The sequence below is a fragment of the Zonotrichia leucophrys genome, chromosome 4 (genome assembly GCF_028769735.1).
Source record: "Zonotrichia leucophrys gambelii isolate GWCS_2022_RI chromosome 4, RI_Zleu_2.0, whole genome shotgun sequence".
In the NCBI taxonomy this organism is placed as follows: domain Eukaryota; kingdom Metazoa; phylum Chordata; class Aves; order Passeriformes; family Passerellidae; genus Zonotrichia; species Zonotrichia leucophrys.
Window position 1 is genome coordinate 58,798,668 of NC_088173.1, and position 27,295 is coordinate 58,825,962.

At 36.1% G+C, this 27,295-nt stretch overlaps 1 protein-coding gene across 7 annotated transcripts in view; it reads left to right on the forward strand.

The window, feature by feature from the left end:
- Positions 1–27,295, forward strand: part of SLIT2 (slit guidance ligand 2) — a 257,508-nt gene that overhangs the window by 161,088 nt on the left and 69,125 nt on the right. For 5 of the 7 annotated variants that reach the window (XM_064711856.1, XM_064711858.1, XM_064711860.1 and 2 more), the window contains exons 7-15: positions 1,126–1,197; positions 3,890–4,053; positions 6,512–6,650; positions 22,647–22,718; positions 23,342–23,413; positions 23,932–24,003; positions 25,864–26,007; positions 26,139–26,302; positions 27,068–27,091. In XM_064711856.1, coding sequence (XP_064567926.1) covers positions 1,126–1,197; positions 3,890–4,053; positions 6,512–6,650; positions 22,647–22,718; positions 23,342–23,413; positions 23,932–24,003; positions 25,864–26,007; positions 26,139–26,302; positions 27,068–27,091 — 923 coding nt within the window. The remainder of the gene's footprint in view (positions 1–1,125; positions 1,198–3,889; positions 4,054–6,511; positions 6,651–22,646; positions 22,719–23,341; positions 23,414–23,931; positions 24,004–25,863; positions 26,008–26,138; positions 26,303–27,067; positions 27,092–27,295) is intronic. The other 2 variants (XM_064711857.1, XM_064711859.1) reach the window with 1 other exon arrangement.

Sequence of the window (27,295 nt, forward strand, 5' to 3'; positions counted from 1 at the left end):
GATCCCTTATGCACAGCAAAAGAAAGATTTAGTACATGGAATGAGTAAGCACACAAAGGTAAAATGCTGCACATTGCACCAGTAATTAATTGCTTGGTTAATGTGGAGATATATAGCCTGATCCTGGTCAGGGTGCTGTGATTTTATCTTTCTGTGTTTCAAGATCAGACAGAACAAATAATTTGTTCAAAATAGGAACAAATTACAGTTTTTGGTTAAAAAAAAAGGAAAAAGGAAAATAACTTTCTTTTTCAAAAGGGAGAAAAGCTTTTTTTCAATGGGAGTTATTATTTATTACTGTTCTAGTTACATTGAGCTCATTATCCATTCTGCTCAGATGAGTAATCTCTAAGTCAAATCTGTAAATTCTATTGCTTGCCTCCTTTTTTTGGAGTAAAGCTTGTTTGCATTTTATTTACAGCCTAAAGACAATATTTAACTGTAAGTTAATTCATAAAGTTTTAAATCTTTAAAAACTATGTGTAATGAGTATAACGGCCTCTGTAGCCAAGAATTGGCTTAGATTTTTTCCTGGTTGCTATCTCAATTTCCCAACACTTTATCTGAAATATGAATTGCAAGTTTTCTGAAGTGTTACATTTCCTGACACCTATCATATTGGAAACTCCCCTATTGTTCATGCAGCTCTGGATCATCTGTAGTAACTCATTCCCTATAAAAGCCAAGCACAGCCCAAAGTTAATATTTAGAAAATATTAACTTCAGGAAAAACCATTCAGGTCTTGTATCATCCATCAAAATTCAGACTCTCAGAAGCTAGAAAGAGAAATCAGTATCCTAGAACCAAGACATTTTCTCCAAGGACTCTCTTATTTACCTCACAATGTCAAGTTTGGCTTGAATGCCAGAGATATTATCAATTTTGGTGGAAGTTCCTTTTGAGTGAATTCTAGGCTACTGTGACCTCTTACTTAGGATTGATAATGGTAAAACCATGGTATTTTGTTGAGGATTCAACAGAGAGGAAAAATATAACTAAAAGCAGGGAGTTTTTCCTTGATACACATCCCTAAAAACAGTACACCATGACTTTCATTATGTGTGCCTTTTTTAAAATATGACAAAACTCTTAAGATGTTAATATGCTTCTTCTTGGCTTTGCAGCACTCTCAACAATAACAACATCACTCGACTATCCGTGGCAAGTTTCAACCATATGCCCAAACTCAGAACATTGTGAGTAGTCCCACTGAAACTGGATGCCATTTTTATCATTTTTGTTTTTACTCCTATTAAGTTTTTTCAGGGATCTATCAATACACATAGAGGCAAAGCAAGCATAAGCTCAAATAAAAAATATTGGTGTCTCATGAGATTGTCAAGTGTAAATTCTGTGTGTGTGTCTGAGGAAGCTCATTCTGAAAGGTAAATCTGACAAGTGACCCCAAAACTGCACGTGGGGCTCAGAAGATAAAGAAGTTGTATCCTTTTAAATGAGCTTTTTTAGGATATGAAATGAATAAGTATTTAAATCAGTTTCTTCCCAAATGGGATTTCCATGGTGCTATATGCAGTGACAGAAAAGCTTCACCTTCTCACCAAAAATAGATGAGGGCAGGGGGAATTCTTCTTACATGTTACAGCTATATAAAGAAGTAAATTGATGTTTTTTGAAAGTCAAAGATTTGTTTTACTTTGAGCTTTTGAATGGGTCACATTTCATTTTGGAGCATTGGAGATTCTTTGATTGACTGTCAGATGTGATAAATGGGAAATCTTTATGCTTTTATTACTGTACTGCTAGCAGACCTAATTAAACTAAACTGGCTTGCCAACATTCTTTGTAACATAAAATTATAGCATCATCCGGTAGTGCTATTATAATTAAAGTTGTGTCAGCATTTACAATAAGGTCCCCATTTTTAGAGGTTATGACTTTGTCAGAGGAGCACTTCAGGTTTCTAAAACAAAGCACAGTGAAAAGACTGTCTGTGTATGCAAGTCATATGGGCTGGAATTATGTTTTGGTATTTTTATACTGACTACAAATAAATCTAGGTTGTGTTGACTGGCAAAACCAGGTTTGGTCCAGAGACTCACTTTTAAACAGATTTTCCAGTGAAGTGGGAATTAAGAATGAATGGGATGTTTCTATCACAGCTCAAAATTAGCTGTTACTGTTAAAGAATTACTTTTACAAAAAAGCCAGTCTAGTTTCTTTTACCCATGTTAAGTTGCACAACTGATCTGAAATCAGTAGGACTATTCACCCAGGTTAACGTGTGGCTTGTAACTGAAGAACTTCACACAGGTGAGTAGTTCTGTTGATTTCATAACAGAATTGCAACTATTCTTGCTTGGACAAATACAAGAGTACTTAAATAGTGCTGACCATGGGCTTTTGGTGACCTCAGGAAGAGTTTGATAATAGAATTTCATTCTGTTCTTTCATGCCCAAGTCTTGAAAATGTGCAATCTGTACTTTTTTTGAACTTTCAAATACGGCTTCTGTTTTGAACCATAAAATGGAATTAATAAAATTAATAATATTTACATTTTCTTTAGTAAGGATATTTCATTTTCTGAAAATATATTTTAGAAACAAAATAAAATGGATGGATTATAGCTGTGACATCCCATTTGCAGTCAGAATATGCTTGTATAACTATACTGATTTCAGTGGCATTACTTCTGATTTGGTATGGTCTTCATGCCTACAGCTGGGCACAGATTGTGGTGAATGAGTGTACTGTATTGTGAACTGTATTTGCAAAGCACCCACCCAAGAATTAGTACTGGAAAATATATTGCCTTTAATTTCTAGTCATTTATGGGGCGAAAAGGTGTTGGTTAATATTTTAGTTTATGTTGATTACACATTTCATGTTGCTTTGCAGATTTATTTTCTAATGCATTAGTTAGACTCTTTGTCTGCATTCTGAATTTCCTGCACTTCCTTTCCAGTTATTTAGTTAGGACTGAGCACCTCAGCTAAAAAGGACCAAAATGGCATGTCCCCATTATGGATGATTCTGAGTAACGATTTGATTTATAGCTGTGGACATCCTTTGCGGTAGTTTAAGAAAATGTAAGAGCCAGAGAAGAGTAATTTACCTAATTTAGTGAATACATTTCTCTGATATTTTATCAATGGCAAAGTGCTTTTTGCCACTTGGCAAGGAGCCATGGTCTTGTGTCAGACCACACCAGCAAAGAGACAACTTTCTTAATTCCATCACTTGCTTCCATTTGGTCTTTTAATTAATTTCAAGGATTGCTTAAAGTGTAGATCCCTAGCAGCCAAAAGCAGCTAATCCCATTTTCTGCTATTAAACAACTAGAGAGGAAATCAGAAAAGAGATGTGAAAGAAGGTGCTTTATATTGAGTTATTACTCTATCTTGTTCAGCAGAAAATGAGTATGACCTCCTAAAGGGATCTTTCAGGCTGTTTCTATAGAGACTAATAATGGCCAGACTTACAGATACATCTAATTGGAAACAAAATCTTTTATTAACCCTTTTTTTCTGACATTATAGTATTACCACTCTAGGGCAATGTTCTTGAGATATTTTTGTCTTACTCACTATTTATGGAGATCTGGACTAAAAAGTCCTATGTCACCTTTCAAGCTTTTTTATATTTACTTCTTTCTTTTAGACAAGGAAGAGGAAACTACAGAAAAGTTAAATTGTTAGGAAGACTCTTTCCAGTTAATTAGATCGCAAATAAAAAAGTAATTTTGCTGCTTGTATAGTTTTATTTTACAACTTGTAACTCCAAGACTTTCAATGAAATATGCAAAAAGTTAATTAATAACAATTAATAAACGGGCACAGTAGCTTGCTGAAGGGAGGGCTGGGCAAGCTGGCGGCTTTCCTGCGTGTTCTTGCTAACGGGAGGGTGTTGCCGTGTCTGGTTCCGTGCAGCCGCCTCCACTCCAACAACCTGTTCTGCGACTGCCACCTGGCCTGGCTGTCGGACTGGCTGCGGCAGCGGCCGCGCGTGGGGCTCTACACGCAGTGCATGGGCCCGTCCCACCTCCGCGGGCACAACGTGGCCGAGGTGCAGAAGCGCGAGTTTGTCTGCAGCGGTAAGAGAAACGGGCCGGGGCGGCCGGCCCTGCCTCCAGCCACGCCTGCTCACACACCCCCCAGGGCTGCAGGCTGCCTTCTGCATAATCCCAGCCTGAATGCTTATTAAGAGCAGCCTAATTGTTTTTATTGGTGCTTGTGGGGGTGCTCGCGTCCTTGCGAATTTTGTGTAAATATTGCATTTACATAGATTTTATAGCCTTCTAAAAGTATAATTGCGGGGGAGAGATAGCGGAAATTAAATAAAAGGTGTATTAATTGAGAACATAAACCTAATTGAGAACATAAACCATAAACCTGTAAGTAATAAGGATTTAAAAAAAAAACCTTACAGGTATATACTTGATATTTTCTGACTTTTAAATATTACTCTGTATCCCTAAGTAACTTTCTGAATTTTATTGTTGTGCTTTAATGCATAAGGTTATTTTTTATATGAAATAATGAAATGACTAACAGTTCATTACTAATCACATTTTCTCTATTCAATTTTTTTTCCTTTATTTTTATCTTCTAGATGAGGAAGAAGGCAAGTTTATCTTTCTTATTTAAATATTTTTACACTCAGATTGAAAATTTTCTGTAAATTTTGTCTACTGTTTCAAGTTTTGCCAAGAGCATTAAAAACCAGCTGCAATATTGCTGTCTTTTCAGTGGTTTATCAGGGTTTCTCCTACTGTTTGATTTTCTGCAAGTCCCCAGAAGCCTTTTGCCCAATATGCCAAAATTTTCACAGATCTATATTTCTAAAAGAGTTTTATGGAAGGCATCATGTTCTGTCCCTATTAAATAGCCTCTGACGTCGAAGCATAAGGCACTGCTATCTTTGCATGGCAAATGCTAACAGTATTCTTGTCACTAATTCTGCCTTTAAGTACATTAAAAAGGCTCCTAACAAAATAATTTCACAATAGCTCTTACATGTAAATGTTATGGCTGCAGAGCCTGGATGTCAAGAACAGTTTTATAACTTGATCATTATAATGCATATAATATATATAATATATAATTATATATTTTATATATAATTGTTATAATAACAATTCCCCTTGTTAATCAAATATTAACAAGGGGAATAGCCATGTTTTCTCTCTGAATCACTGTATTTTTGTTTAATAAAGGTAGGTTAAACATTTCCTTCCTGGTAGTATAAAAAGAATAGTGTGTATTATTAGATTTGATTATTGTTTATACTTTTGTAACACAAACATAAATCTGAAGTCAAATTATTATATTGTAAAATTCTGTCTCAGAGAATCATAGAATGCTTGGCTTGGAAGAGATCTTAAAGATCATCTTCCAATTCCCCTGCCATGGTTAGGGACACCTTCCACCAGACTAGATGCTCAAAGACCTGTCCGATCTGGCCTCAATATATTTTCAGCAATTCAGAACTTGGACACTTGTTATATGAAGTTTCAAGTGGGAACAGCACTGCCTGCAACTTACATTATCAGTGTACCCTTCTTATATTAATATATGGGATATGATATTGTGAGATAGATCTTAAGTTAATTTGTGGTTTCATAGTCAAGAAGTTGCTTCTTTTTTTCCTTGAGAATAATAAAGCAGTCTCTAGCATTTTATAAATTAATGGGAAAAAAAAAGGGTATCATGGCTTTCTCATCTATTTATGTCTTTCTGTGTCATTATGAAACAACTGTTCATAATGATGAACAAACAAATGCATTTGATTGATAGAAGAATGAGTGTATTAATGTGTTGTAAAATGTACAGTCTATCTATTTGCAGGGAAATATAAGGATTTAAATTTTATAAGCATACTTAAATATAAAATGACTGAGTTTAAATGCAATTAAAAGTTTTGGCTTTAAAATACAGCACTAAGAAATCAGTATACTAGCCACATGAGTTAGTAAGAGTGGCAGATTGTGGGAGGAAGTCTGCTGAGCTAAAACAGAGTGAGAGATATGAAGTCAAAATTCTTACTTATTTTTGTGTGAGTGAATGAAAATGCCATTTAATGAATGAAAACTTCAAAATTGTCTATAAGCAATACATAACTGAAGGACCATATTCAAATAAATATTTGCAGAACAGAACAAAACTGGCAGGTCACATTCAGTGCTCATAGCAAAGTTTGTGCATTTCTCTTGACAAGCATTTCTTTAATACTATACAACATTCTGAAAACTAAATAAATCAGTAATTAGTTTTCAATAGCATACCATAAATAAAATATATCTGAAAAATGGATCACAGTCTTCTTAAATGAGATGATTTTGAATGGCTGTTGCTAAAGAAGTTGAAAAATTATGTAGTGCTGTCACAATGGTTGAGCTTTTGTCTTTCACCTCTCTGGGTTGTATCGACATGTTAGTATTAAATGTGTGTTCAAATAAATGCAGTTTGAAAGTACTGGTAGGCTACAATGTTTATTTTAGAAATTCTGCCTTTAATTTTTCAAGAAAGTGTAAAATGTGCTTTCCTTTGCAGGTCACCAGTCCTTCATGGCTCCATCCTGCAGTGTCTTGCACTGCCCCACTGCATGCACCTGTAGCAACAACATCGTGGACTGTCGTGGGAAAGGCCTCACTGAGATCCCAACAAACCTTCCAGAAACCATCACTGAAATGTGTGTAATCTGACTTCTTTTCTATTAACTTACAAAAAACATTTTTTCCTATGTATTAGTTTTTGTTATTTGTATACATTAATGCATTGTATAGGGTAGGAATTTTGATATATATACTTCAGCCTCAGATATAAAAATAAATATGCAGTTGTATGAAAGCATTTAAGACCTTTATGCTATCTTATGAGATGTTTTTGTATGTGCTACTCATATTTCATGAGTAAACTGCATTCTGAATTGGTTTTAAAGGGTTTGGGAATCCTTGCTCTTCGACGAGTGAATGGTGTTTCACTGCAGACTCTAAAGCCTGCTGCCTTCAGGGTCACTTTCTGTGCTGGTTTTGGCTGAGATAGGATCAGTTTTCTTCTTAGTGGCTGGTATGAGGCCATGTTTAGCATTTGAAAATAGTTTTGATAAAACAGATCTTTTCAGTAGTGCTGAGCAGTGCTTACACAGAACCAAGGCCTTTTCTGCTCCTCACCCAACTCCACCAGAGGAGGCTGGAAAGCATGATGAGTCGGGAGGGGACCCAGCTGACCCCAGCTGAGCCAAGGGGTATTCTATACCATGTGGCATCATGCTCAGCATATAAACTGGGGGAAGAACAAGAATGGTGAGAGGTTCAGAGTGATGGTATTTGTCTTCCCAAGTCACTGTTACATGAGACAGAGCCCTGCTCTCCTGGAGATGGCTGAACACTTGCCTGTCCTTGGGAAATGGTGAATGAATCCTGTGCTTTGCTTTTTACTTTACTGTTTTAACTTTTGCTTTTCCTGTTAAACTGTCTTTGCCCATGAGTTTTTGCAGTTTTAACCTGCTGATTCTCTCCCCCATCCTCTTGTGGCAGGGGTGAGGGGGCAGCTTTATGAGGCTTAGTCACCAGCTGGGGTAAAACTGTGCCAGTCACTTTCAGTCACTTTGTTCATCAGATTTCCTACTAGAGAGGAGTAGTATCTTTTCACGAAAGATCAGCAATCCACACCACCAATGATAAGTGTTCTGCTAAAGCAGTATCCTCAGAGAGTAATCTGAGAAGGCAGGAGTAAAATGTAGTCATTGTGTTAATACCCTACCTTTGTAAGGAAGAGCATGAGCACTGGTAGTGTCCCATGGCGTGCCCTATACGAAAAGTACTGCCATATCCAGGGCAAAGTCACAGCAAAGGTGCTGAAGGGCCCACAGTCTCCAAAAGCAACATGGCTGAGAGGTGGTGGGAGCACAGCAGGTAAGTTACTGCTGCATTGTCACCTGTGCAGGTGGGCAGCAAAAGCAAAAGGTGAGCTTGCTGACATCTGGGCAGGGCACAGCAACATGAACACCTTTTCTGGGATCGGCAGGGGCAGCGTTATGGAAGGGAAGCTGGGAGTTCCCTTCAGGGAAATGTGGGAAAGTAGCTGTGGTGACAACCTGGTAAATGAGGTCTGACTAGAAGTAAATGAGTTGGACAAAATATTCAGAATAAAAAGCTTTTGAGAATTTTGATGATACAAGATGAATGTTTAAGACAAGGGCTCCATAATGAAATTTTAATTGGTTTGTTGATACCTGACCTGTGGTTTTGAACATTACAGGGTTGGAACTACTTTGGTTTCTTCTTAGGATGTGAATAATAGCCACATCTGTCAGTTCATTGTTAAAGTTGTTAATACTGGCCTGGCTGACCCTACATGATCCAATACAGTCATTCAGCTGTATAATATAAACACTTCTACCTTTCACCACTCTCAGAAAAACCCCTCTGCTTGCAAATAGAGTTACTCTTTCATAAAATCCATTCACAGTGGTCAGGAAGGCTACACAGAAATGGTTTTTTGGTGTTTTTTTAAATTTAATGAGCTGTATACAATGTTTTGACTTGCATAAGTGAATCTGTGAGGGAGGGAGGGAGGGAGGGAGGGAGGGAGGAAGGAAGGAAGGAAGGAAGGAAGGAAGGAAGGAAGGAAGGAAGGAAGGAAGGAAGGAAGGAAGGAAGGAAGGAAGGAAGGAAGGAAGGAAGGAAGGAAGGAAGGAAGGAAGGAAGGAAGGAAGGAAGGAAGGAAGGAAGAAGGAAGGAAGGAAGGAAGGAAGGAAGGAAGGAAGGAAGGAAGGAAGGAAGGAAGGAAGGAAGGAAGTGGCGGAAGGAAGGAAGGAAGGAAGGAAGGAAGGAAGGAAGGAAGGAAGGAAGGAAGGAAGGAAGGAAGGAAGGAAATCCTCTGAAATTGAGGGATAAACTGAGTGGAAGAATTAAAGGATCATGTATTTGCTGAGAATCACGGGATTGTTTCTGCTTCCTATCAGTGTGTTGAATAGGAGTTAAAGTTTCGACAAATACATTTTGCTGGTTATATGGAGAAAGCTTTATGCTATACTTATTGCTTTAGTGGGAAGAAAACAATTAGTGATGGCTGTCTTATGATTCTCATGGATGGGAGGTGTATTTAGCTTCATAGCATAAAAAAGAAAGAGAGAGAGAAAAGGTTGGAAAACAAGTGGTTTTTGGAGTGAAAAATGTTTTACCAATAAAGAGGTGATGGAAGTCTGAGACTGCATCAAACCAGCACTCCACCCTGGCCAATGGCCCACATCAGTTGTCCCTAAATATATTTTAGGAAACAGAAATGTAAAACTTCAAAAATAAAAGACCAGTAGCACATATATTTTGTTTGCTCCCGATATGTATTGGGGTTGCTCTGACACTTGAAAATTTGCCAAACTTTCAGGGGAAAAAGGGGTTTTCTTTTAAGTATCCAATCTGCTTTAAATCCTACTATGTTTACACCTTCATGTTAAGAGAATAAATTTGGTGGAGGGAGTTGTGCTCAAACTCTTCCACTTTAAAATACAGTTTTTTTTAAAGTTTCATAATGTTTCTTTGTCTTTGTAGAGAAAAGGAAAATACAGTCACATACATCATTTTCCCTGTCACCTTCTATTTTGCATGCCATCTTCATTTGTCTCTTATCTGACCTAAAGTTCCAACTCCATTCAATCTTTTTGGATGCCAAAACCTTCCATGTCTTAATCTACTCTTATTTCTCTGAATTATTTGTTTTGTAACTTGTTTTTTATCTTCAGTGACCAGAGTTGAATACAATATTCCAAATGACAGTGAATCATCAGGTTTTTATTAACAGAATTTTAGTTTTCTTTCATTTGCCTTTTGCAACCTAATAATCTCTTGCATTATTTAATTGTCTGTACATGTTGAACCATGTTTTAACTTGAACTAGCCCTGCAGAGTCCTAGGCCTTTTTTTTTAGCTGTTATGATTTTGTCAGGAACAAGAAGTTGGTACATATAATCCTATTATCACATCCACAGACATTTGTAACATTGAATCAGGTTGTATGTCACGTTTTCATTTTAAAGCTGCTCCATGAAAGACTTCAGTCCTTTCTGCTTTTAACTAAATTTAACTTGCAGGAAGATTGTGACATTCCAGTATTGTTATCATACAATAAGTGTTTTAAAGCTTCGTTTTTTACAGAAGTCCTCCGCAACTGTTGCTTATAGCAACCCCTTGAGATTAGATTGAAAAGAATGATTGTATCCCACAAAATAATCTGGTTTTCTACTCATTTCCTAGGCGATAATGTTGTCAGTGTGCCAAGCTGGTAGCTGGCAGTAAACACTTGAAGAGATGAGCCTGAGCTGTTGCAGCAGCAGAGGAGTCCTGGGAGGTGCTGAGCAGAGGCAGAGGGCGCAGGGAGCTCGGTGTTCCCCTTGCTCCCAGTTCTCAGCAACAGAAATGCGCTGGCTCCCCGTTGTTTTCTGAAGGATGTACAGGCTTCAACAGCCAAATTATTATTTATTCACACATCTTGATAATGCTACCAGATTCCTGTGCACAATGCAAGAGAGTTAGCTTTATGCTTCTAATTTGTCTACACCAAACATTTTCCAATCTTTTCACAACTTTTCCTTTTTTGCCAGCTTTTTTCTGCATTTTCATCTGAACATTTCTTTCTTTATTGATAGAGATTAGAAAGATCCACAATACTTTCAAATTCTCTTACTCTGACGATGTTTGTCCTCTGTCCTCTGTTTATGAGTTGCATTTGAAGAATCCAGTGCTGAGTACCACCAGTTTGTCATATTGTGTTTCAGCCAGCTTCATGGCACACAAACACCTCTGGTGCTTACATCTTTCCATCCTTTTGTCTTTTCTTTACTGTATCTCGTATAAGTAATGTTTTCCTGTGAATCTGACATTAAACTTTATTGTCAACCCTCCTTTAAAGAGGTGTTTAAAATCAAACAACTCATTTTTGTGAGATTTTGTTTTTTTCTTCCCCTTTCTGCCTCTTACTTATTAGTTCTTATGTGGAGAGCAAATTATTTTTAATAAGAATATAATCCATATTTAATTTTTAAAGATCTAGAATTCCTTTTTTTTGTCTTCATGAGGTTCTTCTGAAGTTTGTCTTCAACACAAGCTCATGGTTTTGTGACGTTTTGCCAAGTTCTCTGTCCATTTCTGCTCTTCTTTCTCTCTGTGGAAACCTTTACTTCAATCAACACCTGAGTACCCTAGAAAACACTGATTTCTTAACTTTGTTGGAAAAAAATGTCTGGTCTATTTCTGCACAAGAATACTTTGAATTCATTACATTGTCAGTCTTTTTGGAACAATGTTGTATAAAACCAAGCAGTACTAATAATGTTGTTATTCTCTACCCTTTTGATAAATATAATGAAGTCACAGGTTTTAGGTGTACATTCCATGTTGACAATTGTATGCTTTTTTTTCCCCCTAGGGGTTTGATAAATTAACTTTTATCTAAATAGTGTGTTAAAAAAAGAACGCTTTGAATGGAATATTGAATACCTTAAGTATTATACATCAGCAGTTTCCATTGAGTAAAATTTTGCATGTTGAAGCTCTGAGTTAGCTCTCTATGGAAAAGTACAAGTCAAGACTTTCTGTTTAGTCTAATGCTGATGTGCTTTACATTGCCTTGATAGCTCTGCTGTATTAGGACATTAGGAACTGTCTTCCCAGGCTGATGGCTCCTGCCTCTGCAGCAGAGCTGGCAAGGAGAGCCTGTGCTTGCACTGCACTGGAGCCTCTCTGTCTCTGAGTTTGATGTGATAGCCTAAACCTAAACTGAGAAGAAAAGTCAGCACTGGAAGCCAAAGTGGTTGAGGAACGAACGAGCAGGCGTTCTGTGACGGTGGGAGCAGGGGGAGGCAGAGCCAGTTGCCAAAATGCTGTTTCATTCCAGTGCAGTTGGATTTGCTGGTGGCTGTCAGGGTGTTGCTGAGCCGGTTTTGTCACAGTGTCTGTGTGACATCTCAGTTGGTGCCGCTGGCTGGAAGCAGCAATTCCCGCTGCACGGAGGCAGTCGGCAGGCACTGCATTGTCTGCCAAGTGCCTCTTGGGAAGATGCCTTCAGAAACAGGGCTGCTTATCTCCAAGTAGCTGCCAGTGAAAATGGAAGGAGAATAAAACCTGTGGTGTCCTCTATTTTCCCCTTCCGTTTGATAAAGCTTGGAGCAAAATTAAGTATTCAGCATCTCAGTAAATGTAGTTCTTAATCTGTATTGACTTCCTACAATTGTATCTGTACCAGTTACACCCTTCCTCCAAAATTAATCCCCACTTTATTATCTAAATAAACTCACACACAGCCAATTAAGAATACCTAAACTTTTCTTTTTAGGATTTATCCAATCAATGTGATCATAATTGAGAAAGAAATAGTTCATATTCCATGTGTATTTAAAAAAAAAAAAAAACCAAAAACAGATTGAGCACCAAAACTCCTTCAGTTTTAGAGCTCCTATTCATTTCTATGAATTATACAGAAAGCACAAAAATTAAAAGGGTGCACAGATATACCTTTGCCTCTGGTTCAAATGAATAGATTTCATATCATGAGTAACCTGCAGGAGACATTTTGAGAACCTAAAGAAATTTCCCATAGACTTGTTATTTAATGTCTGTAATGTGACATTGTGAGGCAAAATATAGTGCCCATAAATAATATGAATACTCTTCCAACTTTTGTTATTCAGTATGCCTTACTTCAGTCTTTTTTTCATCAACTTAAGCAAAGCATGATACATTATTCATTAATTCATCTCAAACATCACAATTGGAGTTGGTTTCAATTTTTTGTTAGAACCTCTCTCCTTTTACAGAAATTTTTAGGAGATGCCCTTTTATTGGCATGTTCAATCTGTTACACTTAACCAACTTAAGTGGCCTCTCACACCTAGTGCTTTCCTCCTTTGTCATGCAGTTCATGTATTAAAGGCATTAAATGTCATTAGGGTTCAAAACTATTACTTTAATTGGTGCTAGAAATTATAGGCTTTCCAATGGCAATAGCATTTATCAGCCTCTATGCTGGCATTCCTTCCACATTTTAGTTTTTCATCACTGTTAGTCTCTTTTGGCTTGGTTTAATTTCAGAAGGATTCACCTTCTGAAAATTCTTTGAGAATGATCAGCAGAAATAATTCTGGTTCCCTTTGAATTGAGACTTTTTTTTGCCATATGCTCAAACAGACTGTGACAAACCCTACAAAATAGCAACCCAGCAGCAATTCTATTAATTGTGCTGGTACCCTATCCCAGAGTGCTGTGACAGGCTCTTATTTCAGAAGAGGCCAAAAAGCCATTAATGAGATAGACCTATCTTCATGAAAATGCTGCTCTTATATTCTTCTGATTTTCTTTTCTCTTCCATGGCTTGAACTTGTCAAAGTGGTTATAAAACTTCTTTCTTTGCTGTAGTATTATGGGTAAGTGAAAATAAATAGAATGGCAATAAGTGTTACTAAGGGATGGCAGAGGGGAAAGCAGGGGAAGGAGTACCTGTACTGATGACCATAAATTTGTACAAATGATGACTATTTAAAAAAACAGAGCGCAGAATTAAATTAATCATTCCTTTGCTGTTTTGTTTTTTTTTTTTTTTTTTTAATCATTAGTCAAAGGAAGAGCTTAATTAAATTCTTTTTTCTTTTTCAGAAGGATAGCAGTCACTACCATGGTGTTCTGTGTAGGAGGGAGGGTTGTTGGAGGGAGAGATGACTGGAGGATGGCACTGTTAAATAAGGAGCAGTTTTATAGATAATTCCAGTGTTTGTAACAGGCAGAAAAGACCCTAAACCACATAACATGTGAAATGAAAAAAAAACCAAACAAAACATATAGAAGTCAGGGATTTTAACAGTTCACCTTCACAATCCAATGTACTGAAAGGCCTTTGACTTCTTATTGCTAAGGCCTTCAGGATAAAGGTTTTGTTTCATGTGAATGGAGCTTTATAATGTTTGGATACCAAAAGTAGAAACTGTACAGTTTTTTCATAACTTTATTTACATTTTCTATGAGTTTCCTAATTTTTTCCCTCAGTCTTGTCTTTTCTTACCATCCTGATTCCTGGCTATTTTCCTTCATGTTTTCATCTTCCCATCTCATTCTTTCTTATATACTTTCTTATATACTTTGTTTTCCTAAGTGTTGGTTAATGATTGTGTGTTATGCCAAGCGCTCAACTACATCTTTGTGAGCTGTGTTTGAAATTAGGCAGGATTAAAAGCTCCTGAGATTGCTTCTCACAGTAACACTCAGACTATATTAAAGGAGAAGGGAGAAAAAAGGAAGTGAAAGGAGAGAAAGAAGAAAAAGAAGAGGAAAAGTGGGGAAAGGAAATGAAATCTGGCAGAACTGATTTTGGCAGATGGACTTAACCAAGATAAAGTGATCTGATCACACTGCAGACACTGGGGAAGTGCTTTGCATACATGAGGAGTTTTATTTGAGTACTGGGACCTCTGTGTCTGTATCCTTCCCAGTGACTATTGGCATGTGTGCAGTTTCACCATTTCTGTTGTCTTTTAATATTAATCCTTCAATAAAAGTCCAAGGTACAGCCTTAAATAAGTGGCAATTGAACAGAGAAACTCTTATATCATGATGCAAAGATGTAAGGATGACCCTTTACAGAGAACAGTCACCTGAAGATGGTTTAGGCACATTTATTGAAGACATTTTAAAGAAACTCATAGCAGGAAAGCTCCGAAAAGTCAATGATAAAGGAGCTTTCTCTGTTTTTAACAGCTCAAAACATGATTTGTCTGTCTATGCAGCGGGACAGAAATGAGAGCAAACCCTGCATCTTTGCAGCTTGAAAAGAAATGAGGAATGCTGAGGAGAGGATTCAGTAAGTTACGAGGCATTATTGATTATTGGTTTTCTGAGTTAGGTTTGTGTTTTTAAATCAAAATATTCATCTTCTTAGGACTTAGAATGTCAGTTCATACATGTGATTTACCTCTTAAACAGTTAAGCTTTCAGCCAGAATCTTGCACATATGAAAGCAGTGCTGTTCTCCAGAACCTTGAACATCAAGCAAGGAAAGGTTTTTCCAAGTTACTTGTATATATGCATATGTTAATATAGTCACTGGTCTTTACAATGTATTGCTTTTTAGTAGTTTGCAAGAGTTCTCTATAACTGTGTCTTCTGTTTCTGAGAAAATATACATTAGCCTTCTGATGATAATTATTCTTATGGCTCTTTTTTCAACTCTTCTGTTTTATCGAGACATTTTCTTAATTGTTGTCATAACAAATGCTGACAGCTGTGCCACACACCAAGGATATTGTTTATCTTAGATTTTATTTTCGCACATGGCTCTTCACCTGCATGTGTCAAGTGAAAAGATGATGTCTACTTATGGATGAAAAATTAAAGTAATTGCTGAAGCATTCATTTGCTTATGAATACTGGTGCATACTTAGGTCAGTAGGAAGCCAGAAATCTGTCAGGTTTTGAATTTTCAGAAAGTGCTGGATTAAAATAAAGTGTGTTGAAAGACACATAAGTAACTAAATGCCCCTTAATAATTTCATATGGTCTGGCTAATACTTTCTCAGCTCTTATTCTAACACTCCAAACTTTTGAGCAACTGTATATAGTTGTCCTGATATGAAAATTAACTTTTCTTACATATGTTTCTCTTTAACTGTACTTCATGTATCCTTTTCCTCAAACCTTCTTATCTTCTTCTCTAGCCAAAGGTTTCTAAGACCAATGTTTTCAAGATCAGTCCTGGCTAATGCATTGGACCAGATAATCAGATTTACACCAGTAGACTATGGAAGCATAGTGAATTTTCAGTGAAATCTAGGGCTTTATCCTTCTGTTTTGACTAAAATTTAATGCATTTTTAGGTCCAAAAGCTTATATCAAATAATAATAGTACATAATGTTCAGATGCAATGTTATTGGTTATAATGTACTGCTTGCATGCTTATTCATGAGAATTCCTAAGAGGAGGCTTTACGTATGGAAGAGGATCAAAAATGTTCCTAATGAAATGGAAATATCTGCTGCAAAATAGCTGACATGAAAATAAAATATTAGTAAAAATATGCACTGTGACTGTATTTTAAAAAAGCCCCTTACTCTGCTTAGTTGGCTAAATATTGCAAATAAGGCCATAAACATTGAAAATCTTTGCATGAAAATAAACATAATACTACATTATAATTTATAAAATATAAAAAAAACTAGAAAGGTTTTATGATTTGCTACTCCCTGACCTCTGTCTAGGCTCTTCATCTGTGTGTCAACGATGCAGTTCTCTTGCTGTGCTTTTCTGTGGTCTTGGGAGGATCATTATTTCTTAGTTAAAGAAGTGTTTATGCCCAATGCAATAGAAAACAACTGGTTTGTGTGCTTAATCAAAAATTTAGAAGTTTGATAAAATTTAATCATCTTTTATATGATGTATGCATATAAACACAGAATAATTACATGTAAATAATGAAAAATACATTATCCATAATGCAATGTATTGAATAAATTTGGAGCATATTAAAATGTGCTAAAGAAATCTGTTGAGGTATTAATTTCTTCACCTTAATATATTTAATTTACCAATGCAGATTTCACTGAATTACCTGTAACTTGTCTTTGCTATTCCACCTTAATATTTCTTGGGCAAAACCTAAACCATTCCATTTTACTGCTTCAAAAACAGATGATTTTGCTATTTGATAGCTAATCCTGTCTGCTTAGCACACACAAGAGAAATGATTTGACATGCTCTTACTCAAATATCTTCCTAATCTGAAAATTACTGTAAATCATGTGGCTTTATGCTTTTTGGAAAACAAAAAAACCCAGCTTTTTCATTTGAGTTGTCAGATGGTTTTGTATGTGTAGCATCTAATCTGTTCATTATTAGCCTATGTTCTATGCTGCCATTGTTCACGTCTTTGGCTTTCTTCATACCCTTGTGTCCTATCTTGAAAACTAATTGAATTCAGACAACAGGATAATTTCAGGATTCAAGAGAACATAGAGACACAGAACACAGCAACCAGACAAAAATGTATGAAAGCAGTGCTGTTCTCTAGAACCTAGCAGTAGGTACTGGCCAGGCTGAGCACCATCCCATCTCTTGGGGTTTTGTGCAATTTTTTTGTGGGTGGGTCTACTTAAGAGGTGTGCCTCTTAAGTAGAAGAGGCACCTTGACAGACCTCTCTGATGCTGCCAAGGGAAAGAAATAACTCAAGCATGGAATAAATTAATATTTTATACGGCATGAAGGGAAGCTGGAGAAGGCCCATGTCACTTTTCCAGAGAAACCCCTGTAGATCTCTGACAGCTGTGCCACACTCCAAAGGTGGTGTTAACCTTAGGTTTTATTTTCACATATAGCTCTTCACTTCTGATTACTTTCCCTCAGCAATTATGTGAGTGAAGTAATTTGAAAAGAAACTGTGGATACTGACTTTTCAGTATTTTGTGTTTGCTCATCACTCAAATGTTTCTTTATCAGTTACATTTTTAAGTACATAGTAAGTAAGCAACACATAATTTCAGTTAAAACCCTTTCTAAGTTTTGTTGGCAAATTAGTAGTATCTTTTAGCAGGTAGTGAGGACTCCTGTCACCCTGTTGGTCTCACACAATGGGGATTTTCAAGGTACTGTTTCTGCTCTTTTAGAACAGGTAGACAGGTCCCTGCTTGTGATGAGCCAAGAGTGTAGCAGGATTGTATCTATGTTTTTGTGAATTTAAAACACTTATCTGTAGAGCTTGACTAGGTTTGGTAGTATAAGATAAGAACTCTTATCAAAAATGGGCTAATTAGAGAGACTGACTTGGCTCTGGGTGACTCAGGCTAATTGCACTGGACCCGCACTGACAGAAGCCAAAGTACTAAGCGAATAATTATTTAACAAGTGGTGTATTTTGATACAAGCTGAACCTGTAACAGTGGAGGAATGTCAGGCCCATCGTCATTAGTGATGCTCTGGAGTTCAGAGCATGAGATGCCCCCCCTGTAATGAAATGCCAGTTTGAGACTTTCTTTTGGGTAAATGAGATTAATTGTTTAATAGCTTTGGAATTGCAATTCTTGTTACCTTCTTGATGCAATGCAGACTAAGGAGTCGTCTGTCATTTAAAATCAATCCCCTGAGGAAATATTTGATAGAACAATTAGACTGGATGTTAACAGTTTGGCATGCTTTAGGGCAACATTGACAGTGATTCTTTATATACAAATATTTAGGAAACTGTCAAACAGATTTATTAATACACAGACTTAGAGCCTGAAAGTAATAAAAAAAAGTAATGTAATCATTCGAAATACATCTTTTGTTTTCTTAGATGTGGATGATATCACAGATTTCAACAGAATTCTTCTGCTGCTAAGGCTAGAAGTGACATTTAGTGGATTTAAGCACTCTAGAGGTGCAGTTACGGAGAGACAAAAAAGGTACTTTGTTTAATAGCCTCAAGGATTCCTCTAGCAAGGGAAATCATTACTTTTAAAAACAAAGAAAACCCAAAATCTGGCAGATGTTGCATGTGATGAGAGATGTGTTGGCTGTGTATTGCTGTTCTTCAGATTCAGGAGCTGTACTTAATCCCATCACTGAAATCTATTTTTTGTTTTTTTGGCAGCTGTTTTTGCCATTTACTTTAAAAGCAGATGGGGAAAATGCAAAGAAGAGCTGTCAATTTTATTACCATGTATAATCAGCATCTGTGCAATACATCAGACTCATTTCACAGCTTACACTTCCTCTCTGTAGTAAAATTCTTTTGGGATTTCTTGACAACTTTCTTGAAAGACTTCTTGTAAATTAGGAGATATTGGAATTGAAAGTATAGATTAATTAACTGCTAAAGCCACTATTCTGTCATCCAAATTTACTTAATCAAGATGTTATGTTCTGATTGTTTAATTACAAAATATATGTCTAATTTGCTCTTCCATATGCAAATTCACGTTTTCTTAAGCAAGATTTTTTAAAATTATATTTTAGTATTATGCAATGCTTTTTGTACATCTCTGATCCCTTTACATGCATTTAGGTGCAGCACATCTCTGTGTATACTTTTTTACCATTCTCTACTGAAAGGACTTAGTATCTTATACCCCATCTGGATGATTTAAAGTAAAAACGATTCTGTAGAGAACACCCTGTTCTCCATTCTCAGTCTGCCCTCTTTCCTGGTGCAGCAGTCGTTCACAGAAATGGCTTTTTATAGTGGGAAAAGAGGTTAGTTTAGAAGTGTCAGTATAAATCAGCATGTTGTCTGTCTCTGGAAGTGCAGAAGCAGTAATCAGCAATGGTGTGCTGCAGGCTCATAGCACAGAACAGCATCCTCCTGGAAAGTGTCAAGTGATTTACATGTCACAGGGCTCTCTGGGGACCGTGTGGGAAGAATCTGTCTGCTGGCTGGGGACCTGCTTTGATTTGATTTGATTAGGTTGGAAGTCACAACTGCAGAAGCACCTTTGTTTCTCAGAATAGTAAGTGGTTGTACATTACAGTGTCTGCAGTGATAAGCAGAGGGGAAAGATTTCCAAAGAGAAATGTTCACAGTACATTTCCTAGATAGGAGTGATTAGGGAATAGTCTTCAAAAAAGGTTTCAACTAGTTTGGCAGCATTAAAAGACAGTAAAACACTTATGTATCCGTGCAGGACTTCTTTGAAGTGAAACACTAAAAGGAGATGAAGACTTCATATTAAAAGCATTAATTAGTATTTGTGTGATGGTGGGCAGAGTACTTCTTTTTACATGGGGCAATGCAAGCTTTGATGCAGAGTGTACTTAACCATCTTCCTCCATTATCTTAGCTTATTAAATATGCTACTAAAATTGACTGTGACTTTTGAAAAAGAAACCACCAAGGCACTGTTTATGATACATAGATGTTCATTCATAAGAAAAAAATGACTTCTGGAATGACTTTGAAAGGAGTTGTTGGGACAAAATTTAATATAAATTTGATGGAAAAATACTGACTCAAGTTTTTTTTAGTTCTTTGGTGATATAATTCCACTCTGGCCAAGTCATTTGAAAGCACTTAATGGCTGACTTTTTCTGTAATCGAAAACTACAACCCATCCTATCTCAGAATTAAAAATATTTCATTTAATATAGGGCATTAATATAAAGAAGTTTTTAATTACTGTGGGTTTTATCAGGAGAATGCAAATTTCCTTTAGATATTAGTCTATCTGTACTTTATGACTCGGGAATATATCTAATTAGATTTTCTCTGGAATAGTGGATACAAATTTACACTCTGTGAAATTTAGCTGATTCTGTGAAGATAAAGCAGAAAATTAGAGGATAACAAAGCTTGAAAATGTGGATTTGATTTACTTTCTTTACAAAGTGGGGTATAAGATTTTTCTTCTTTATTTATATAATCTTATTCTTCCTGTCTTATGTTAATCTCATTTTCTAAAATGTGATGTCTTTCAGTGCCTACACTTCGGCTTAAGTTAAGAAAATACATACTTAGATGATCCTACTAAAACAAATCCTTCATCCAGAAGACTTGTAAATATATATCCTAGCACTGCACATTCTGTCTGCTAGAATGTAAATGTCACACTAAAAGGAAATGTTAGGTAAAGTTGGTATACAGTTCGTTTTCATATCCACCAGTGAATTGGTGCTAGAACTGCTGGGAAGTTAGCTTTCAGAAATATGCTGTGGCAAGACTTCTTCAGTTTTTGGCTTATGTAATTTGTAGCCAAATTGGACAGCAGTAAATGAAATCTGCTATTTCACCTTCTCATGAAAAATGACCTACATTGGATCCTGTAAAGTACTTCAGTTTATAGAATTAATATGTATTTTAAAGTAAGTGAATAAACTGGAAAATACATTGTGTCCTAATTTATTTAATACTAGACCTCAAGCTTTTATGAATGAGGCTTGTGATCGCCTCATGTGGGAGCCTCACTACTGCAATATCTCTTTCCCATATACCCAGAAGCATTTTCCCCTCCCTGGCAATCCTCTGTAATATGGCCTAATCTTTCCCTGTCCTTTTCACCACCTCTCCTTTCCAGTCCTCTGCATTGCTTTATGTGTTTCCCTGTGCCAGACACATCTTTTGGCTGTTTTCAGGGCTCCACATCTGATCAGTGTCAGGTTGGGCTGTCCCTGGTGGTCAGGCAGGTGGTTGCTGCCAAACAGAGTGTGTAACAGGAATGGATGGATGGCAACCATGCTCTTCAAGGCCAGGTTAATTTCGTTTCCCAACTCTTCCAGTTACTAAAATGAGGAAGTTTTGTTATCTGGAGGGTTTCCTCTCCCTGATTTAGCACATGAATTAAAAAATTATTGTAGCTGAAAACCATGCCTAACCTTTATTTTCAGTGAAAACTAAACTAAAATTTTAATGTAAGGACAGAAGATACTTGAGTGTGGCCTAACTTGGTGTTGGCCTTAACTTCAGCAAGTTGTTGCTTATTCAGGTGTTTGCCTTCTGCATCTAGCCAGGTGTATAGAAGAGAAGTGACCTTGATCCTTTGTATCCTTGTCAGCACTCCCAGGCTGATGCAGCATGTGTTTCATGGGTCCAAAAGGCTCAGCCAAGGCAAAGAGTATGAATGAGCATCGTGTTTGTGGAAAAAGTTTTCCATCTTGTGCCATGGGATTCCCTTCAGTGCTTAAAATACACCTGAAGTCTACAGCAAGGTGACAACGTTTTCCTGAAAAGGACCAAAACAGTTGTGATGAAGTGAGATTTTCTTCATCTAGAAGATTTTCATGGAGCTTTTGGGTTTTTTCTTTGAGTTCATCATAAACCATTCAACAACAAATTCTGCTAAGTTAAAGTATTATCAGAGTAAAGAGATTTTAAGCGTTAAATATATAAATATCTCTATCTGAAAGAGACTTCATGAAGGCAGGAAAAAAAAGCTTCAGTTCAACTATATCATGATCTCTTGAGAAACTTTACAAAAAGAAACATTTTCTATTAGAGTATTTTCTTGGAAAAGCTTACTCTGAATATATGAGTTTTTTGTTTCCATCAGTAAATTCACACTTTACAGCATGGGAATTTTCAATTACAGTCACTATACATACAAAACAAGCATGGTCAGTAACATTAGCTACAAGCTGAAATTAAAATACTTATTTAAAGAAGTTAGAAGTGTGGCTGGGCAAATCTAGTATTATATGTTAAAGAAAATATTTTGAGCACAGTATCTAAATAAATTGTGTGTTTCTTTAAAAATATGGCAGTTGCCTTATTGCAGGTAGCAACATATATTATTTGGTCTGTAGGAACATTCCTCTCCCCATTCCCATGATTTGCATATTTCAATTATTTCATAGAAATCTTTAGGTATGTCTGAATAAAGATTACTATGCAAATTGCTTTATATGAATAACACATTAGGATTAATTAAGACTAATTCAAGATTGAAATTTTTGATGACAATTCTGACTTAAATTTAAAAAAAATCTTACATGTTCTGAAAATAAGTTTTGTTTTAAATATGACATCAAAATTTTATTTTAATTTACAATATTATTCTGTACAGGTTTAAAGGTTTGGCTGGCTGTTTGGTGGGGTGGTTTTTTGTTTGTTTTGATTTGGGTTTTTTTGAGAAATAAGAAGTTGTCTTTTTTGTTGAAGTCTATACCTTCTAGTTTCTTATGGCTTTAGGTTCTTGTTTAGCTTGGGGGTTGTATATTTATGTTGTTGCTCTTCTTTTGCAGACGGTTAGAACAAAATTCAATCAAGGTCATACCTCCTGGAGCTTTTTCCCCCTATAAAAAGCTCAGAAGAATGTACGTACCAAATAACTTACATTTATTTTCACATGTATGTGTGTGTATATATATACATATCCAGATTAAAAAGACAAATTAAGATGGTACAGGGAACTGCAGTTAACGTGTTAGCACTTAAAAAGTCTGACTGCTAGAAGGCAAACTGATATCGCAGCCTAATGATTGAGACTATATATCATCTTTGTCATATTAATAATAATTGGGGTTTTACCAAATCTTGAAATTGTTTAATGTGTTTTTGCACAGAATCAGTGTGTTACTGTACTGAAAATTCTAGTTAAAAAAAAGAGTGAGGATTACTTCAGATTCTTTTAGACGCTGTATAGCTCTGGGGTTGTAGCAAGCAGAGAATTCTTTAAAAATGTACTTAAGCAGTCAGAAAAAGTAAACATTTTGTCCTTTTTTTCCAAGAGTTTCGAACTATGTTTATCTGTGCATTTTTTTTGTTTCAGTGTACTGGCAATTTCAGTGGTTTTATATTAAAATTCTTTGGCAGTGTCTCATGTAAATATTTCCAATTTTTCTCTCCCATCCATACTTGATTCTAATTACATATTATCTTAAATTTCATTATTTTGAAAATAGCTTGAATTAATTGAATCAAATGTTATTTGTTTCAGTGACCTGAGCAATAACCAGATCTCTGAAGCAGCTCCAGATGCTTTCCAGGGCTTACGTTCACTCAATTCACTGTAGGTATCTGTTTGACCTGTAAACAGAAGCAAATTTCCCATATTCTTGTAGTAAAATTATTCTGGCCTTTTGGCTCAGTGCAAAATGTTGCTATAAATTCATTCCGTTCTGAAAGTTGTAATAATCGTTTCAGAATGATAGTGGTAATTGAATATTCTTTTACAGTTGGACACTAATAATGTGTGGGGTTTTTTATAAATATGTTCATGGCAAACAGTTGAACACAACCAATCATGTATTTTATTCCCCAGTCAGTTGTTCTCGCAAACAGCAAATCCACTTAGCAGGGTCCTTTGGTAAGGCTCTAATCAGTGAGGTGCTGATTCTGCAGAGCTCTTTGGGTTACACACCATTTGGGAAAGTGTGATCCTGCTGCCTCACAGGACCACAAGGATATTGCAAGCATCAAGTGGTTGTTATTCAATTCCTTTCAGGAAAATGGGAATTTCTCTATATTTGAAGTCAAATTCCCTACCCTTCATAATGGTAGGTTTGTCTGCGTTATTTCCTGGTACAGGGTCCTCTATGGCAATAAAATCACAGAACTTCCAAAGGGCCTGTTTGAAGGACTCTTTTCTCTGCAACTGCTGTGAGTATTTTTTTCTTATTTATTCTATTTTAAGATCATTCGAAAGGGTAAACATGATGAGAGATTTATGCCAGAAGAAGAACTGGCAGGAAATCCCATACGTAAGATCAAAGTACAGTAAAATCAAATTATGCTAAAACCAAAAGAGTCAGGACTCTTGTAGGCCAGCTTGCCACTCATCCAGAAATGTGATCATATCAGTTAATGTTTCAGCCTGAAATGATTAAAATGAAGTTATTCTCCCATGTGGAATTTCTAAGGATAAAACTCATAAAGATATGATACTGTAAATGACAAATAGGATGTATATAATTGTGTGGGAACCACGGAAGGAATATTTGTGTGTTTTATAAAGAGAAAATATATAGTGGAAATGCCATACAATTGCATTTCTAGCTGTACCCATGAAGGAACAATATTGCACGACAGTTTCATTGATGAATTCTAATGTTTACTGACACCCTGTGCAATTCTTTGAATCTGTGAACTTGAGCTGCTACGTCATTTAACACTTTGGAAATTTCCACATGTAACCTTTCAAACAGTGGCTGTTTAGATTTTATACTGGAATAAAAAATATCATAGTAGTACCTGGTAGTTTTATCAAAGATTGTCAATATTTAGCAGAAGAGCCTGTGCAAGTAGGTGCATCGTGTAAAATAAATGTGTTAAATAGACCATAAAACAACAGTGGTGTTTTTGAAAGAACTTGTCCCAGAATAACTGACTTGTTGAGTTAGAGCCTTCTTAAAGAATTTAAAACATCTTCTAAACACATGTTTAGAATTACCTAATGTCCACACTTCACCATGAAGTGGTTGGGAAAATGTCAACTAATTGAAGATGGCAAAACAGTAAAATACATACAAAGAAAATGCGACTTCTAGCACCACCTAGAGGTTTGCATTTTGATTTACTTTAGTCAGAAAAATAGTACAGTAGTAGGCAGGTATGCTTTCCTGTTTTCCTTTAAAGATGCTTTAGTTATAAAATATATTTCAGATTTGGTAAAAAAATAAAGATTTAAGACCTTTCCTAACTCTCAAGTATCTATTAAAAAAAAAATTCCCTATGTTAATGTGCATTGTAAAGGTAGTACATTTAGGTCTAAGTAAATTTCTACTTGTGTGGCAAAACTTTATCAGAGCATTAGGTTTCAAGTCCACCATTTAATTCCATTTTTGGCTCAAATGGAAAGAAGTAAAAAGTATTTGGTTAGAAAAATGCATCTAATGGAAAGGCTTTTTTTTTCTCTTCAAAAGGACTTGGTTTAGATTGGCTTGTTTGTTTTAACACTAGAAGTCTGGGAGGTACAGGGAAGAAAAGGTTCCCTTTGAAGATGCAGAGGAGAAAGGATCCAAGACAGATTTGGATATATTCCATGCCACCAGTTTTTACTACAACTCTGTTAATGTGGCAGCATGCTGATTAGTGACATATAATTAAAAGTGCCACTGCACATCTCTTCCAGCTAATGAACACAGTGTTCAGTTCCCTTTTTGTTTGTTTATTTATTTGGCAGAGAAACTAGTTTTCCTTGAATATACTTGATTTTTTAGGCTTGTTTCTTTGCACAGTACACAAATACCACACAGACATTCTGCCAGCACATACAAGAAATGTGATTTTAGGTAAATAAATGCAAGCATTTCAACTCCAAGGTTCAAATATGTAGGAATACATATAACCTAAATAAGATACTTCAATTCACTGAAATTCTTTATGTCACTATCAATTATAATTTGTTACTACATCTCTTGCTCTGGTAGCAAAGGCACACAAAGAATTGTCTATGAAAAATGCTGAAGCTGTGACACAGAACTGTTTCTTTCAATTTTATAATTATCTTCCATTAAACAGATTATTGAATGCCAACAAGATCAATTGTCTGCGAGTTGATGCATTTCAAGACCTGCACAACTTGAATCTTCTTTCTCTGTATGACAACAAGCTTCAGACCATTGCAAAAGGCACCTTCTCACCCCTACGTGCCATTCAGACCTTGTACGTATGTTCTTGTGTATGGTTTTCTCAAGTACGACTTCATATTCTACAGTGCAGTAAAAGCACTGGGTACTGCTGAGACCAGAGGGAAATAATGAGTGATATTATTGGGTTTTTTTCCTCCACGGAAGGCATTTGGCTCAGAACCCGTTTATCTGTGACTGCCATCTGAAGTGGCTGGCGGATTACCTGCACACAAACCCCATCGAGACCAGCGGTGCCCGGTGCACCAGCCCCCGCCGGCTGGCAAACAAAAGGATCGGCCAGATCAAAAGCAAGAAATTCCGCTGCTCAGGTAATTGTCCTAGTTCAGCTGCTGTTTTTCCTTTATTGGCAAAAAAGAAAAATAGTGGTTTTAGAAGTTCTAATGAAAGCAGCTGTCTCTCTACAGAATTATTAAACATCACAGATTTTTTTTTTTTAGTTGGTTGACTGAATAGAGGGAAATCTGGGAAGTCATAGACTGTTGGATCATGGAACGTTACCGTAGTTAACATATTTGGCACTATTTCTGAGTAACATTAAGCCTAACAACATAAATGTAATATATAAAACTTCAGAATTAAATGCTAAAGTTATTCACTACAAGTATCACCACCATAAATCATTTTTTTAAATTTCCACAGGGCTCTGGAATATGTGAAAGATCTAAAAATTTCTAAGCTAAATATGGAAACATAACATATTCCTTTTATACAGGGAGCTTACTTCATATTGAAATTTACTGTTTTCTTTTTCTAATCTTATTCCATTTCCTACTTACATTTCTTTAAATCCTAACTTTTGTCATATGGTGTCCAGCTGTTCCAGGTGCATTTCACATTCTACAGTTTATTCAGTCTCAAGTGCAAATACCAGATGAAAACTGTTTTTTAATCCGTGTTCCGGATACATTTATGACTATTCACACTTCGTTGTTTATCAGCTCTCATTGTGAATACACATTTTTTTCACTAAATTATCTGTAGTTAACTGCAGTCCATACTTAATCTAATAAAACTCATTCTTTGCTTGCTGACATTCAGGCGCATCTTCTATTTTTTTTTTTCTCTTTATTTAGCTAAAGAACAGTATTTCATTCCAGGTAGGTTTGGCTCTGCAGTAAGATTGACTAACTGCAGATATTCTCTCCCTTTCACCCCAAAAGCAAAGTTTGTCATAGCTTTTAGGAAACTGATGCATGTTTATTAACATTAGTCATTACCTATATATATACATAGTTTTCCTTTGTAGAAAATAGTAATTCTGTTTTCTGAATATAAGAGCTTAGCATGCAGCTCCGTTTACC